The 15,914-nt window shown below is 41.4% G+C and overlaps 1 protein-coding gene across 3 annotated transcripts in view; it reads left to right on the forward strand.

Annotated features, from left to right (window-relative positions):
* The window catches only part of LOC120721835 (serine/threonine-protein phosphatase 2B catalytic subunit alpha isoform), a 66,300-nt gene that overhangs the window by 28,350 nt on the left and 22,036 nt on the right, over window positions 1-15,914 (forward strand). For all 3 annotated transcript variants that reach the window (XM_040012488.1, XM_040012489.1, XM_040012491.1), the window contains exons 3-7: window positions 9,548-9,672; window positions 10,127-10,238; window positions 10,629-10,774; window positions 11,452-11,591; window positions 15,129-15,206. In XM_040012488.1, coding sequence (XP_039868422.1) covers window positions 9,548-9,672; window positions 10,127-10,238; window positions 10,629-10,774; window positions 11,452-11,591; window positions 15,129-15,206 — 601 coding nt within the window. The remainder of the gene's footprint in view (window positions 1-9,547; window positions 9,673-10,126; window positions 10,239-10,628; window positions 10,775-11,451; window positions 11,592-15,128; window positions 15,207-15,914) is intronic.

Genomic DNA, 15,914 nt, shown 5'->3' on the forward strand with positions numbered 1-15,914 from the left:
AAGCTGTTTGTTGTTTTGTCTTAATGGATGTAGACCGTTATGATAACCCTTGCTGTTCGAGAGAGTTGAGGTAAACAAAAAGATGCAAACAGACTGCATGTTTTCCACGTCTGTCTTTGTGTTTGCAGGCACCTGAGAGCTGTAAGGTTAACAGATGTGTTGTTGAACACAGCTAGATTCCTCCAGTTTGAGCTAAAACTAAGTGCATATTTATACTAAAGCTGTGGGCTGTTTGTGAAAATTAAACACAAGTTCATTCTCTGGGCGTCTAAATAGGGGTTAGAGGGTTAGGGGTTAACCCTAACCCATTTTAAATCTGACGCTCTAGGTGTTTAAAAACAAAAAACACAAAATGTGGTGCTGGGACAAATTGGATAACTAGCATGGATAAACCTTATTCGATTTTCTGGCTTAATCTGATCGCAGGGTGGATTCCTGTGTGTAAACATGCTCCAGTGGTGACCTTCCCCGGTCAAGTCGCCTTTTTAAAATCTGGTTCAAGTTAACATGTTTTGGTTTCAGATTTTACAGCACTTCAAATAAGGGATTTGCCAGGAAAGCCTCCTCTCTTTGTTGTGTTACATGGAAACAGTGGACAGCTTCTCCTTCGTGTGCGAGCCACAGATCCCGAGGAGCGGTGCGCGTTCGGTGCACTTGTGTACACAAGTGCAGCGATGAACCGGTTCTTTCCCTCCCACTCAACACCCCTGCCTCAACCCCTCTCCCACTCAGTAGGCTTGGACAAGGATTTCTCTGTTGCGCGTGCTCATGCGCCTGCTGTGTTTCCCTCTCCGTGCGCACTCCTGTTTGCTATAAGCATTTCTTTGTTTTTGCTCCCATTCCCTCTCTGCCTGCCATGTTTTGACTGTCTGTGTCACGGTCAGGAGCTGTTTCTCTCTGCCTCTCTCCGCGTTAGCAGGCCTCCAATTCCAACATGACACATGGTCAGTGAATTAGTATGTAAATATTTATCATGGATGCAAAGCACCACGACATGTCAGCTACCTCTCTCTCTCATAGTTACTTCCTTGTTGGGCCAGATGGCAGGTGGGGTTTTTCATGAAAGGGAGGGGTGTGTGTGTGTGTGTGTGTGTGTGTGTGATGAACGGTGCTGGCTTAGTGTACTGAGTACAAGCTGCTCTCATGGCCTTCACACAAGTCACCCATCAATAGAGCTCCTACAGCCACATCACCAGGCAACAGCCAGCTTTTAAACTATTCATACACATTTGCAGTGTGTGAGCTCCACTTTGCGCAGGGGCTCTGTCATGGTTTCCTTGAACAAATGATCTTTTAATTCTTTTTGTTGTGTGTTGATGTAACACTACACAGCTGAGTATAAAATGCTCTAAGTTTCCCTGCATCTTCCTTTAGCTGTTCGTGTTTGATAAGATTAGAAATAAATTCGAGAAATCTGCAAAGCATAGTTGGTCAGGAAATATTAAGACCTTGGTTGTGGAATTTCCTGTATAGAGCTTAAAAAGCCTCCTAGACCCTGGTGAGAGTGGCAGTTTTATGCGCATAATGTGAAGTGTTTGCTCTGTGCAGCATTACAAGGTTGTTGAATATTTCCAATAGGTTCTTATGCAACAGTGTTATAATGAGAAATGCACTTGTATGGACATTAGAGCAAGGTGGATAGCATGTATGGTATTTGTACGTATGGGCCCTGCTTTATTTTGTAAAATGTGACAGCCAATGTAAACACGAAAAACAATTAGAAGATATTTTCTTTGTAGATTAGCAATCCTACAAGTTTACTGCAAGCCATGCAGTGCAGTGTTTCCCAGAGAGCTGCATAGTATTTATGGCAGTAGTAGGTATTGGGTGCACTCCAATGCTTTTAAATTGAAAAGAGAATTTATTGTGTAGTCAGTATAGGCAAGACAGAATACATGTGTGTGAATGACAGGAAGACAGGTGGGAAGGTGAAGTTGGAGGAGTTTAAACATGTGTCAGCTATCCAAAGTAACGAACAGTGCACGAGAGAGGTGAAGAGAGTACAAGGGGTGGAGCGGGTGGAGATGAGTGTCGGGGTAGTGAGACCTGCTATGATGTATGGTTAGGAGATTGTGGCACTGACAAAAAGACGGGAGGCTGAGCAGAGATGAAGCTGCTCATATGTTTATTGCAAATGAGCAACAGAGGGGCAGCTTAGGTTGAATGCTTGAACTGCAGCTGGTCACAATAGTCCCTGCTTTGCTGTGCAGCTTTGGATCTCGGCATAAAACAGGGATTACTCTAGCCGACTCCAGTTTAGGATAGTGCAGTTGGCATCTGTCTGATCCTGGGAGACCTGAGACAGCTTAATGACATTAAGGACTGCTTCAGTAGCATCTTAAACAGCCCGCCAGTAGGAAACGCAGTAAGGAAAAGAACTAGTTAATTAGCAGTGACTGAACCTCCACTAATTCATCCACTAAAGACGTAAATTACAAAGCCAGTGGTATACATCACCTGCCCATGTAGAATATATGTGTGGGAAACCATGCTGTGCATTTTATTGTAAATAATAAGATCTACTCAATCATAGGCTGGAATTCCTCGATGTCCTCCTCAGCTCAATCCTGATAGCCGCTTGAAGAAACATTGTATAAACAAGGGTCCTTCTGACACGGGTCAGCTGTAATTTATTTTTGAATGTGTTTTGATTAGGACATTTATTTCCATCGTGGTGAGACCATTACAAAGGTCACCCCAAAGCCTGCTCTGTCATCCAGTGGGGATGACTGTTTTGGAGCCACAGTTTTGTCTGATCTTTTGGTCGGGGCTAATCCGATCATGGAAAGGTGTTTTGTTTTTTCCCCTATGTGAAGTAAATTAGTATTGACATTTTCAGGGTTTGGTTTTTTTCTTTCTTTGATTTCTGAGGTCATCATTGATAATATTTGTCAATACTGTCTAGAAAAATCCATTATTAGCAAATCTCCATGGATATGGATGTGAAGGGTTATGTTTTTTTAATAGTTGGGAACTATTTGTATTATATCCAGACAAAATGAATCTAAATCTGACTGAAATATATATAATATGTTCAATATTTAGTTTTGCTGCTTTACTTTAATGGCAGCTTTCACAATATTGCATTCAAATTGAAGTTTAGAACAGATTGCGTTTTCATAAATGTGGGCTAAAACCGGGGGTATTGTTATCATCCAATCTCAATCAAAACACGATCTGACACAGTCTGTATCACAGTGGATTTCACTCGCTCAATGAGCGCGCCCTTTGGAGTGGCTTGTGTAGGTTCTGAAGCCAGGTTGTGTAATGCCCGCCACCCACTCAATAACTGCTGCCCGCTGATATGCTGCTACTCAGGGAGATCACTTTAGCACACAAGCAGTAGATGGCCAGAACGAATTGTTTCTCACTCCAGATAATGTACTCCCACCTGCTCTTCTTATGTGGGCTGTGGTTCTCACCTCTTTTTTGTGTGTTGTATGACAAGAGGGAGGGAGGCAAAGCACGTCTGTAGGTGTACTGGAACAGAGTGATGGGTGGATTGTGTGTTTGCTGCGATAAAGCAGAGCCCTGAGCTGGAGGAGTGAGCTGCTGTAGTGTTACCGTTTGATTTGCTCTGACCAGTGGCGTCCGGGGTTGCACACATGAGACAGCCGCAGTTCACAGTGACCGTCACATCGGGTCTTTTTGGCCACCGATTGAACTCTTAACATCACCGCATCGCCCCTGCTGTTTTCTTCAGCAGCAAGCGATAGCTTTCCAAAAGGTCAGCTGGAGTCCTCCCACACACGGTGTGTTTTCCATTAGCTTCAGGTGAAATCGCTGTCTCTGGCTCCCTAAATGGACTTCTAAAAAACATATTGTATATTAATTTTTCTGTGAAAACTGGGAACGCTTAATTTTGATAGTAATTACTCTCGTGGTGGTCATCCATTCAGGCAATATCGTATTCTCAGGAGCACAGTTTATTGTGAATATTAGAACGTTTAGTCTACTGATGAGATGGTTACTTATGTTGTGCCATCAGCCTGTGTGGTTTTATACAATAGCTGCATTGGATTGCTGCCTCTGGTGATGCTCGTAGAGGTCCTCTATCAGGTCAGGAGCAGCTTAGGTTAGCCTTTTTATTTTCTTGAGAGATATTGACTGCCATTGTTTGGAGGATTTACTGTCTTGGGGGTGTTTCTATAGCGATAACCAGCCTATGAAGCTATGAATCACTAGGATTTCCGAGTTGTGTTGACCTTTTTTGAAATATATTAATTTCTTGTTGTGTAAAAATTCCATTAACACCTAATGCGTACGCTGCAGTTTGAACTCTTGACTTGAAAGAGTTAAGTCTGCATAAAACTGTCGAAGAACTCAGTAGTCATGTAGGTTTTAAAAGGTCAACATTTTTTCTTTTTCTGTCATTTTTTCTTTTTTTTTTTCTTCAATTTTACATAATGAGTTCATGCTTGTGACTTGGCTTTGCATATACACAAACCTGATATTGAATTTAATTTTTAATACAGTGTCAAATCACAATAACAGTCGCCTCAAGATGCTTTCTATTGTAAGGTCGATCCTACAATAACACATACAGAGAAAAACCCAACAGCCATATGACCCCCTATGAGCAAGCACTTTGGCAACAGTGGGAAGGAAAAACTCCCTTTTAACAGGAAGAAACCTCCAGCAGAACCAGGCTCAGGGCGGGCCGGCCTGATATGACCATCCATAATCAGATATCCCAACTGCAGTTTGTAAAGCTTCTGTTTACAATTGAGAGGCAGTCAAAAGAAATTTGGTGAGCTGAGGGGCTGCACCAACAAGAATGTTGTTCATGCAAAGCTACTCTAGTAGAGCCTAAGAATAAAAGTGAGGCGATGGAAATGAGAATTATGAGTTTCATTTAATTATCTTATTTTGGGGCATAAGACAAATATGTGTAGCTCTAATGAAAACAACTAAGGAATCAACATGTGGGCATTTTAAAACATCAAAGAAAACAATTTGAATTGTAATTTTAGTCAAATCAATAAACTTTTAACGATGATTTAACAATGATACATCGTTGTCAGGATGAATCAATACATTCTCTGTTGGTGAGGAAAAAAATTAAACCTTTCTAACGATGATGGTGTGATTAGAAGTGCTGCATCATGATCATCTATCATATCTGATAGACAAAATATAATTTATGTATCCCAAAGTTTGGAATTTCTGAAAAGTTGGGATCAGGTGGGAACTTGGTGGCATTAAAGCACCAACAGACTGCAATGAAGTATTTTTCTCTGAGTACATACAATTTAAAAAAAAATGGTGTCAATAAATAAGTTTTGTGCAACTAATATTTAATAAAGCTCCGTTTGAGTGTTTTTGTTTCAATAAATCACTTTCACAGGAACTTTACAACAATTGAAAACAGACCAGCGCTCCTTTGAAGTATACTTAGCTTGATTGCAAGAGAGAGTGAGGACGTCCTTAGAAATGGGACTACAACTACAAGGCTCCTTTTAAGTTGGTCCCCGCTGTGGATTTAAACAGTTACTCTGTGTGGGTTTAATAAAAGACAAATGGTAAAGTAGAGGTTTACGATACAGTCACGCAGAGCTGATTCTCAGAGCTGTCTCACGAGGCTCGTAACCTGAGATAATTGCTCTCCAACGCTGTCCTCCAGCTTCCACTAATTGGGTATCTCTGTGAAAGAGTTTTTCACTGGCTCTTATTGTATTTCTTGCTCCTAGATACAGTTCATAAAGCAACGGCCTCGCAAAAAGAAAGTCTGTGTCCTTTTCAAATTAGATTTAAATCTATTCACCCTGTGGTTAATTACTCAATTAGCCGATTACTTGAAGAATAGATGAATTGAGGTGCGCTGGCTACGAATGCCATGCTTATCATCACAGTTACTGTGATGGTGTTCAGTGGATACTGGTAATTGGTATCTTTGGTGTTATTTGTGTGTTGCATTTTGCGGGTGAATAAACTTTTGTAATATGTTCACTGAACTGGAAAGGCTTTAAGTTTATAAAAATAAAAAATAAAAAAAAAAAGAGGAAAAACTTATTAATTATTGTTTTGAACACTAGCTGTGAATTTAATTAAAAAACTTATCTGACTGTATTTGTTGAAATCTGAGGCCCTAATAACACATTTGTCCACGAACATGTCCACCAATATATATGGAACTATTTAATAGGTGTTATCACACAGTGTGTAAAAGACCCGCACAGTGACGTCACGCTAAACACCGTTTAAAAAGAAGATTTCAACCCCTTGAAATGAGCTGAGGAGACCGTGACTGTTTCTTGTATCAGGCTGTAAACTTGTTTATTTTTGTTGGTCATTTTAACATGGGAGTCTGCAAAGATTAAATCGCCTTTCAACCATAGACTGTATAAAACACTGGCGTAGCTCCCAGATTGGAACAATTAAGCCAATGTTGAATTGCCTTAAACCAGCAGTCTGTGTAAAGACCGAGTACTGTGATTGCAAAAAGACATCTAGTCCTCTAGAAGTCTGTGGGAAAGCATATTTTTGCATCGACCTCACTTTCTGACCAAACTGTTTCCTAAGTCGTTTCACATAGAAAGAAACAAGTACTCTGCCTCAAGTGGCCGCTAGGGGAACTGCAGTTTTTGCCACTTGGCATAATGGAGCTTCACATTTTAAATGTGTTTTAATCACATTTTTGTTTCTGTGCAGAAATGATCAAAAAGTTAACCAACTCTTGAATCGATCTTTATGGTATCTACAAAATTGAGCAGAGGCTTTTCAATCAGATTATCTGACATCCCTCAATGTTGTCTAAGCAGCTAATCTCCTGTTGCTTCTGTTCATCCTGTATCCTCGGGGAGTGAAAAGAGTATTGGATCACAGTGATAAGAAACTAATTCAGACTGAATCGGTGTGCTGGCTCATTCCTGACACAGATGTCATCCAAGAAGCCAAACATGACAGTCGGTTTATCTCATACCTGCTGTGCTTGTTGTAAAATAACAAATCTATATGATTATAGTTTAAAGTTACAAGATAAAGTCATTGATTACTAATAAAATGTGGTATGATGTTCATCAAAGCTACAAGCTACCTCTGCTGGCGCCCTGTGGCATCTGGCGCTGAATTGTTGGCGAGGGATCCTTTGGGTTGTGTGGTTTACAAGGTTTCTAAAGAAGTTTCTCGAGAATGAATCCACAGTGCTCGAAAACTATGCCTCTATCAACCAGTCAGGTTGCGTTTTACAAGCTTTCCTGCCCAGACTTATCATGAGTGTTATGGTCCTGAAACTGAGACCAAAATATGGAGTTTCATATCACACTTGAGCTGTTCCATTTCACAACAACTTTTGAGATAGTGCCTCTTATCATTTGTGTGGACACCATATGTATAAAGAATGTAACTATATGCTGCTGACAATCATGTCGTCACATTGCTTGTGCTAAAAAGCCATGTGGGGCTGTGTTGGTTAAATCATGCTTTAAAGCATAAACTGGAAACGCACCAGAATGAGGTTTGTTTTTGTTGATGATCCAGTAAATGTTATTGTGACATCTGTTTGTTTTTTGTCCTCATTTCTTTCATAGTCATCCTACCTCTTAAAATAATGAACCTAAGTGTGGGTAAAGTTAAATTAACCGGATCTATGATTTGAAGAATAAGTGCACTCCCTAATATATGTAGTAAAGATGAGTATGTGAGCACCAAAGATCTACGTCACCATTTCAGTGTCTGACAAATGTTGAAATGCGTCCCATCTCCCCCTCTGTTCCCATGTTGTTGTTGATTAATGGACTGAATAGTTTTAGCAGAACATTAAGATGTCAAATGAAGTTCCCCTTTGACCTTTACGTATAAAATCACGCTCCTTCTAGGAAGTCTTGCTACTCGTTATCTTGGTAACGCCCCCCGGAGGTTATTTTGGGCAGTTATTTATTCCACTACACAACCACTTGCGTCAGTCCAGCAATACCATTGGCTGAGTATGTTTCCCTGCTTGGCTGTCTTAAAGAAGACAATGGCTCAGGAGAGGTGGGTGATTCAGCAATGCCCATGATCCAAAGTACACAAAAAGGAGGGGAAAAAAAGATTGTAAAGTCCAAACGCTGATCTTAACCCAAACTGTAAACCTCTGGCATGTCCACCTAAAATTATGATGATCTGAAACAGGTTTTGAAGTGGTCTCAAAAGCAGATACACGAAGGGTTTGATGGATTGTTGCAGGTTTACTAAATTAAAGAGTCCAGTCTTTGTGTGGTCTGATCCAGAAATCCTGGTTAATCCAAAAGCTCATAACTTTTTTGTAAGTGATAGAGTGACCAGATAGCACCGAAGCCACGTACTTTGTAATTGTCTTTTAATATTTGTCGTGACAAAGCCAGGTTTTTAGTCGCATCAACAGGGGAAACTTAGAAATGAACACAGCTGGAAGCTTTGTGGTGGTTTAAGTTCAGTCAAATGCTAGTTTATTTGTTCAAATTAAGTCTCGCAAGCCAGCTGAAACACCTGAAGGTTATAAAGAGATTGAAAGAGGATGGGATGGAAAAGCAAGGCCTGGAAAGGGACACTCAGTTCTTGTGATTCCAAAGTATTACAGCATGTTAGAAGGAAGATGGCAGATGCACTGTTAACAATTTCTGCAGGCTTTGATTAAAAATCTCTTTTTAGGAAAAGCTTGTTTGGATTATTTCTTATTTACCTTACTTTGTGCAATGGGATAAACGCTATGTGCAGAGTTATTAGGCAAGTCATAATTCCATGATTCACTTTATTGTGTAATACTCTCGATCCAAACTCAAAGTTTAACAATATGAAAGTGAGTTTTGTTATCTTTAGGAGGAATATAATTATGCATATTATCTGGACATAATAAATTACAGAGAAGATTTTTTTCCAAACTCGCAGCCTTATTCTCAATTTTATACAGCGTGTGTATATAAAACACAGATGACGTGGTATGTCGGTTTCTTGAACTATTTGGAAGCAGCTCGGCCTCCGAAATGTGTCCAAAGATCCTCATTTGGTCATTTTTGAGGCTTCTGCTGGCCAAACAGTGGGCTGCTTGAAAAACGAAAGGGAGAAAAATCTAAATGCGACCATTTTCATCACTGTGGACATGTTGTCAGCAGTAGTTTCTCCCCGTTCATTTTCCATAACACCTCTGAAATGTTCTTGGCCCATCAGCCTGTAAACAGTTGCCATGTTTCAGTAGTCTTTACCTTGGCGTTTTGGCATTTAGTAGAGCTGAGGGACAACCAACAGAGTCAACAAAGTGCTCTGCAAAGCTGGTAATGGTGTGGGTGTGGAGCCCGACTCTCTGACAGCGGTTTCAGAAAGGATGCAATCCAAGTTGCAGTCAATACTGAACAACCGTTCACGCCCTCTCCACCGTCCTCTACATCTTGTGCTGATCAGCAACAGGAGCGTGTTCAGCAAAACACTCATTCTCACACGATGCACCGCAAAACACCACACCACTTGTAATGCCTTGTTTGTATTGTGTGTGTAACATTTCACACTAAGAACTTTAGTTTTACTTCTTCTTTTTTACATAGAGAGTTTACATTTTTATCGTTCATATTTTCTTTTTCTGACCTTTTTCCAGTTTGCGGAGACATCCACGGGCAGTTCTTTGACCTGATGAAGCTGTTTGAAGTAGGAGGCTCACCAGCATCCACGCGCTACCTTTTCCTGGGGGACTACGTTGACAGAGGGTATTTCAGTATTGAAGTGAGTCTGTATATTTGTTTTTGTCCTCACCAGGGCCTAATCAAGTGTGACACACGCCATGTGTTCGGCTGAAGCTGTGTTTATTAATAGCTTTCTCTCAGCGTAGATCAAATCAGGCTGCAGATATTGTAGTGGTAATAGGCTTTTGTAATAATTTCAAATGTGCCTTGGAAAACAAATGTCACAGTGAGGCTTGGAGTTTTTTAAAATAAAGCAATATACAGATATTTAATCTGGGAATTTGCCTATATGTGTATATGGCCTGAAATATTATTGTTTTATTAATAAAAGAATAATGTATTGGCGTGTGCCATGAGCACAAAATGCAGAACTACTTTTATTGTACCACTCTGTAAAAGTGGCACGATGTGACTCGATGGTTTTATGCTTCCAGCCTCTTAGAAATATGACACGCTAACAGTTTCCTGCTTTCTTTTGTTCTGCTTTGTTTCAGTGTGTGCTGTACTTGTGGGCCTTGAAGATCCTTTACCCCAAAACACTGTTTTTGCTGCGTGGGAATCACGAATGTCGACATTTAACAGAGTATTTCACATTTAAGCAGGAATGTAAGTAACGCTTGTGCACTTAATGTTTAACCTTTTGATATAAAGCGAGTTAGTCTCTGAAGCTCTGCACGGGGAGGGAGCAAATTGAGTTATCCTTGCTAAAAAGCTGTTTATTATGTGTGCAGTTCAGCCACTGACCTCAAACGTTCGCTTAAAAGCACACTCTGGCCCGTTACAGGATTCAGCCTTTATATTTGTACATGTCAAAACTGTTTCTGTTGGACTCGGACGGGATGGGGGGGAAAGCCCAACGAAACCCAACAAAAGGGAAGTTTTTGGAACTGCGGAGAGCCTTTCCGTCCGAGGCCAGTGAACTTCCCTGATGTATGAGAGCGCCGTTGTTTGACTTGGCATCCTCTGTTCTCCCTGCCCCGTTTCTCCCCATGACAGGTAGAATTAAGTATTCAGAGAGGGTGTATGACGCATGTATGGACGCCTTCGACTGCCTTCCCCTGGCTGCACTTATGAACCAGCAGTTCCTGTGTGTACACGGAGGACTATCTCCAGAAATCACAAATCTCGATGACATCAGGAAAGTATGTGTCCGATTTTTTTTTTTTTTTTTTTTTTTTTTTTCCTCCCCCCCCTTAATTTTAATAAAGCTACAGTCCTGTGTTTTAGCATGCCATAACAACATTGCTTGCAATGAGTGAAGTTATTCCTCCGGATCTGTGTGCAGACGTGGACACGGTGGATTGTAAGCAGCAGTCTGGTCCTACCTCTGATTAAAAAATGTTGACGAGTCAGATCCAGCTTTCAGACTAATTCAATAATTCTAAATGGATTTTGTGGCTGCAATCAGAGGGCATGCATAATAGAATTTTCTCTATTGAAGTGTCCATCATGCTACCCATCCAGTAATCCACGAGCTTTTGTTGGAGAAAGAGCTACGCTTGCCTGAAAGCAAAGCCATTTATGTTCAGCGCTCGTAAAGAACGGCTGCCAGTTTTTGCAAGTTTTTTCAGGCCTTTCCTTGAAAGATCCGTCCATGTCCTGAAAGACGAGTGGTGTCTTTTGACACGTCACCCATATTGTGTTACCTCGAATGCGATTTAAAATCCCATCAGCAGACATGTTACTTAATTATGATCATAGCTGCAGTCGCCAGCTCGGCTATCGCAGAAGCAATTTCTCCGCAGCAGTGTGAAGACTCCGTGTGTCATATTTCCATTCGAGCAGACTGACGGGAGTCTTGACTTTTTCCCTTCCACAGCTAGACAGATTCAAAGAGCCCCCTGCATACGGTCCAATGTGTGATCTGCTGTGGTCCGACCCCCTGGAGGATTTTGGGAACGAGAAGAGCCAGGAGCACTTCACACACAACACAGTGCGAGGCTGTTCCTACTTCTACAGGTGAGTGTGTTCTGCGTTGATTCACAGTCATGTGATTTATTTATTTGTTTGTTTTTAAGACATTTGTGTGTGTGTGTGTGTGTTTGTTTTCTTTTTGGATTCCAAGTAGCTGTCAGAAGGAAAGCAGCTTTAGTTTAGAGTTACATTCATCTGCAAGCCAACATTGTTTTTGTTGGGCAATCGGAATTAAAAACAAGATGTTGTTGCCGGTATTTTAGAAACTTTCGGTGCTCTTATTCCGCTTAGTAAAACTAAATAACCTGATTAGTTTTACTTTGTGTTTTTTTTTTTTTTCTCTAAACAAAATATTTGAACTTGGAGGGGTGAAGGAGGGGGAAAAAGAGTTAATAACTTCTCTCCTCCCATCCCACAATGCTCACGCCTCTGCAGCATCTCAGCTGTGAGACGGTTGTTAGAGCGCGCTGTGCAATTGAGAAATCACAAAGACTCCTCCCTAGACTGTCGCCAGTATTTATGTAACCCACATTACCTTCAATTGAGCTGAGTAACTGAACAAACTGAGGAAATGCTCGGAGCGAGCGGCTCGCGCTGTCACAAAATGTAATGAACTGGCACATTACCACGAGGCACAGTCCCGCTTCTAAATGCGCTCGGCACTCCCTCCACTCATTACTGCCTGAGTGATGCTTGCTTCGCCCTGGCGTGCCTCTGGCGAGCAGCAGAAGTCGTTGGAGATGTCCCCAGGCTCCTAATAAGCATTTTCTCATTTTCTTTTCTTTTTTTTTTTTTTCCAGGTGTTTCATAACTACTTACTTAATAGTTTTTTAATGCTCATGATGCTCAGAGAACGACTGAGTCTCGATATTGCAGATCAACAAGTGGTTCTGCGTTACAAGAATATTTTGCCCACGCGTGTTGTCACCAAAAATGTAAGCTCTGTGGCCTTTTTGCCTCATCGACAGATTCGATCACATGTTTGTGTTGTATCAGCATCCCAGTTAACCTTCTGCCACTTCGGTCAGAATTCCTCTGGAGTCTTTCTTTCATCGTTGTCCCCTCCACTCCATCTGCCCAGGGGATTGCTGCTAATTGGCATCACATTGAGTTTCAGGATTTATGAGACGGTTTTAGCCAGACCGAGAGAGAGAGCCATTCCTCAATACTCCTCCCCAAACCTATCGGCTTCTTTACCCCCCCCACACCATCGCCACAGGCACGCTCGTAACACTTTTACAAACGGTATTCAGGCGTGAAATTGCACATGTTTGAGATACGGCTGCTTTTTACAAACGCCTCCACTCGGTAGTGCGTATGAATAAGCCTACAGTGGATGTTTAAAAAAACCAAAAAACATCTGTAATTAGTTCATATAAACAACTTTAAAGCTTTAATTTTAACCTAGCGAACGAGTTCCTCTTGGATCGCACATGGCGAAGTAATTTCTTGTACATCTCTTCTTGTTGTCCAAGGAGCACATTAACATCTGTGCCCCGTTGTTGGACAGATGGGAGACGATCTAATCTCAGAACGCAAACTGCCAAAAGACAAATTAGGCCAAAATGTGTCTCGACTACCAAACAGCAGCATATGGCACGTATCTACATCTGCTGGAGGAAATCAAGTGAGAAATCAAACATTTATTTCTAATTTCTCGTCCCCTGTAAAGAAAAACAAACTCATTGCGTCGTTAATTCCTTCATGGCATCTGCTCTCTCCTTTCACATGACTCCCAGCAGAACGCGCGGGTTCTTGTGTCTACATGCGCCGCGATTGTTGATAGATTTCTCCTAATGCCTTCACTTTTAATAATTAATCTCTGCAGCGAGCGTGGAGCAAGACATCCAAAAAAACAGCCAGTCAGATTAACGCTTGCTTGTATAAATTTGCTTGATAATGACCGTGTCCCAGAAGGACTGTACAATAGGAAATGCAAATGTAAAGCTGCAAAACGCTTCTCTGCGGATCACACTTGAACAGAACTCCACAACAGCTTATCAGAGCCATTATGAAACCTCAGCGGTGCTTTGCGTTGATTATAGAGAAGTCTAAAAAGCTATTTTAAAATCAGCAGGTTTCGTCGTGCAGCAGTTGCTGAGGAAAATGTCTCGTTTGGTTTTGATTGCAGCGTGTGGGTGGTGTTCATTGTCGGGCAGAGGTGTCGAGCTAGGATTACAGAACCTAGTTTAAAATCCAGCCTGTATTTTATTCAAGAACTTAATATTACTTCAGTGAATCAAAGAGATTTGAGCATTCAGGGGTGTTCATTTCTTGGTGCACTTTTGTGTTTTTAACTTCTGGGTTGAATAAAAAGCGAGAAAAACTAATTGGGGTGTAGAGACGGGGCCCAGAGAGATGGGGATTTGAAGCAGACTGACAAAAAGCATTTCTAAGTAACCGAATTGTAGCAGTGATTTTAAAAAAAAATTGAGAAGGATGTTGTAACCCAGAGTAGAAGAAGAAGCGGGCAGCTGTTGCGCAGCGCCTGGGGACCAGCTCCAGATGTAAGCCTCGGTCAAGGGCGCGACGACAGAACATCCAGCCTAGTTTTTGATGGCAGGGGAAGCTGGAGCTCCACACAAAAGGGCCCTGTCCTTTTAACATCACGAATGATATTTCAAATGCTCTCATTTAATTAACTTCTGCGGCTCGCACAGGGCTGTAAAGTGGCTTGAAATTTCATCTGCATAGCCGCAAGATGCCAGGGGAGGAGAGGAAAAAAGAGAAACCTCTTGAATTTCGCCCCTGTTACTGTCGAATAAATCCTCCCACACTGAAGCGTTTCACATGTTGCGCGTCGGTGCCACTCATTTATTGCGAGTTGTCACTCACTTTGCGAATCGTGGGTTTCTTTGAAATGAACAAAACCTCGGCGTCCACTGGGGTTTTATTTTATTTATTTAATTTTTATTCACGCGGGGTTGAAGCATCTCTCAAATGTTTGACGGGAAGGCTGTTTTTCAAGAAAACCTATAATGAGATCATTGTTTTTGTTCTTTTTTTTTTTTTTTCTTAAAAAAATAAATAATCTCGAGGAAAGGATAACCGGTGGAAGCTGGCGCTGCAGGATGGCAAACTGCAGAGAAGATCTCTGAAGCCTTATTGTACTGCAGTATGCTGGCAGTAAGGGTTTTAGTCATGCTGCTCACAAACTGAAAAGATCAGCTCAGGCATGAAACAATGCCCTGCTTTTATTCCTTAAAGTATTTCGCCGTGTGTCACTCCGTAAGATAAAATCCAGCATTTGGAAATAGTCGCACTCCTCTTATGTTCTGAACCTTTTTTTGAGAAATTAAGTGCATTATTGGTGATTATATGAGGTATGAGTTATCAAGCCTTCGCTCAGGAAGTGAAAGAGCCTGCTTTAAATTTCAGGTTAGATGTTAAGATCACCTTTAAAGGCTTTCATAATAATCTTGATGTATTTTTATTCAGTGTGCGGCTGGTTTTAGAGCTTGGCCACTGTTTCCCTGGGCACAATCAATAAAGAGCCATGACTTATTTGGTTTTTCTATTGATTGTCCTTTCTTGGTCTTTTCTTGACATGGGAGTAAACTAAATACCTCTTTTATTCAACAGCTACCCTGCAGTCTGTGACTTTCTACAACACAATAACTTATTATCTATCATCCGGGCCCATGAAGCACAGGATGCTGGGTGAGTGCTGTGGTATTTTGTCTTTTCTCATCCCACTGTCACACAGAGCGATTCAGACTGGGGTATTAAATGAAAAGCCTTCCCCTGGTACCTAGGGGTTTGCTCCAGTCTGTCTGGGAGCAAGTTCAGGGCAGCCTGATCTTTGAGAGGAGCCACGTTAATCCAAGAAATGAAAAAGAAACCTCCGTGAGGAGCGAGCTGGCCAGATGTGAAGCGACAGGAATGATTCACGCAGCTCGCGGTGCGGTTTAAAAAGTGTTGCGCATTTCACATTTAGACACCTTTACAATTTTAAGTACCCAGCAAATTTTTTTGGCACAGCAGGAGGTGTGATAAGCATTTCATCAGGATTTCTACAAAAATAAAGCCTCTTTGAAATGTTTTTGTTTTTTTTAACACTGCCAGGTGGGTGGATGTGTCAAGCCGATCTTCCTCTAAGCAAGGTTAAGACAGTGGGAGGCACAGCAGCAAAGTTGTTTACCATTGCACTCCCACTGGGTGGTCACATGGGACACCTTGGCCCTCAGTTGAGATAGCTGCCCCAAGACACCTCAGACCACACATCATTAAGTTAATGGCTCCCTTTTAGACTTAATTTGCAATACCCAGTGAATATGCAGATATTTTTTTATGTCTGCAGTCTGTGGTCTAATAAATCGTCTAGGCTAAAACATGAAGCTTTAGTCCATTCCAGATATAAATACGTAG

The sequence above is a fragment of the Simochromis diagramma genome, unplaced genomic scaffold (genome assembly GCF_900408965.1).
Source record: "Simochromis diagramma unplaced genomic scaffold, fSimDia1.1 OVJJ01000604.1, whole genome shotgun sequence".
NCBI classification, from domain to species: domain Eukaryota; kingdom Metazoa; phylum Chordata; class Actinopteri; order Cichliformes; family Cichlidae; genus Simochromis; species Simochromis diagramma.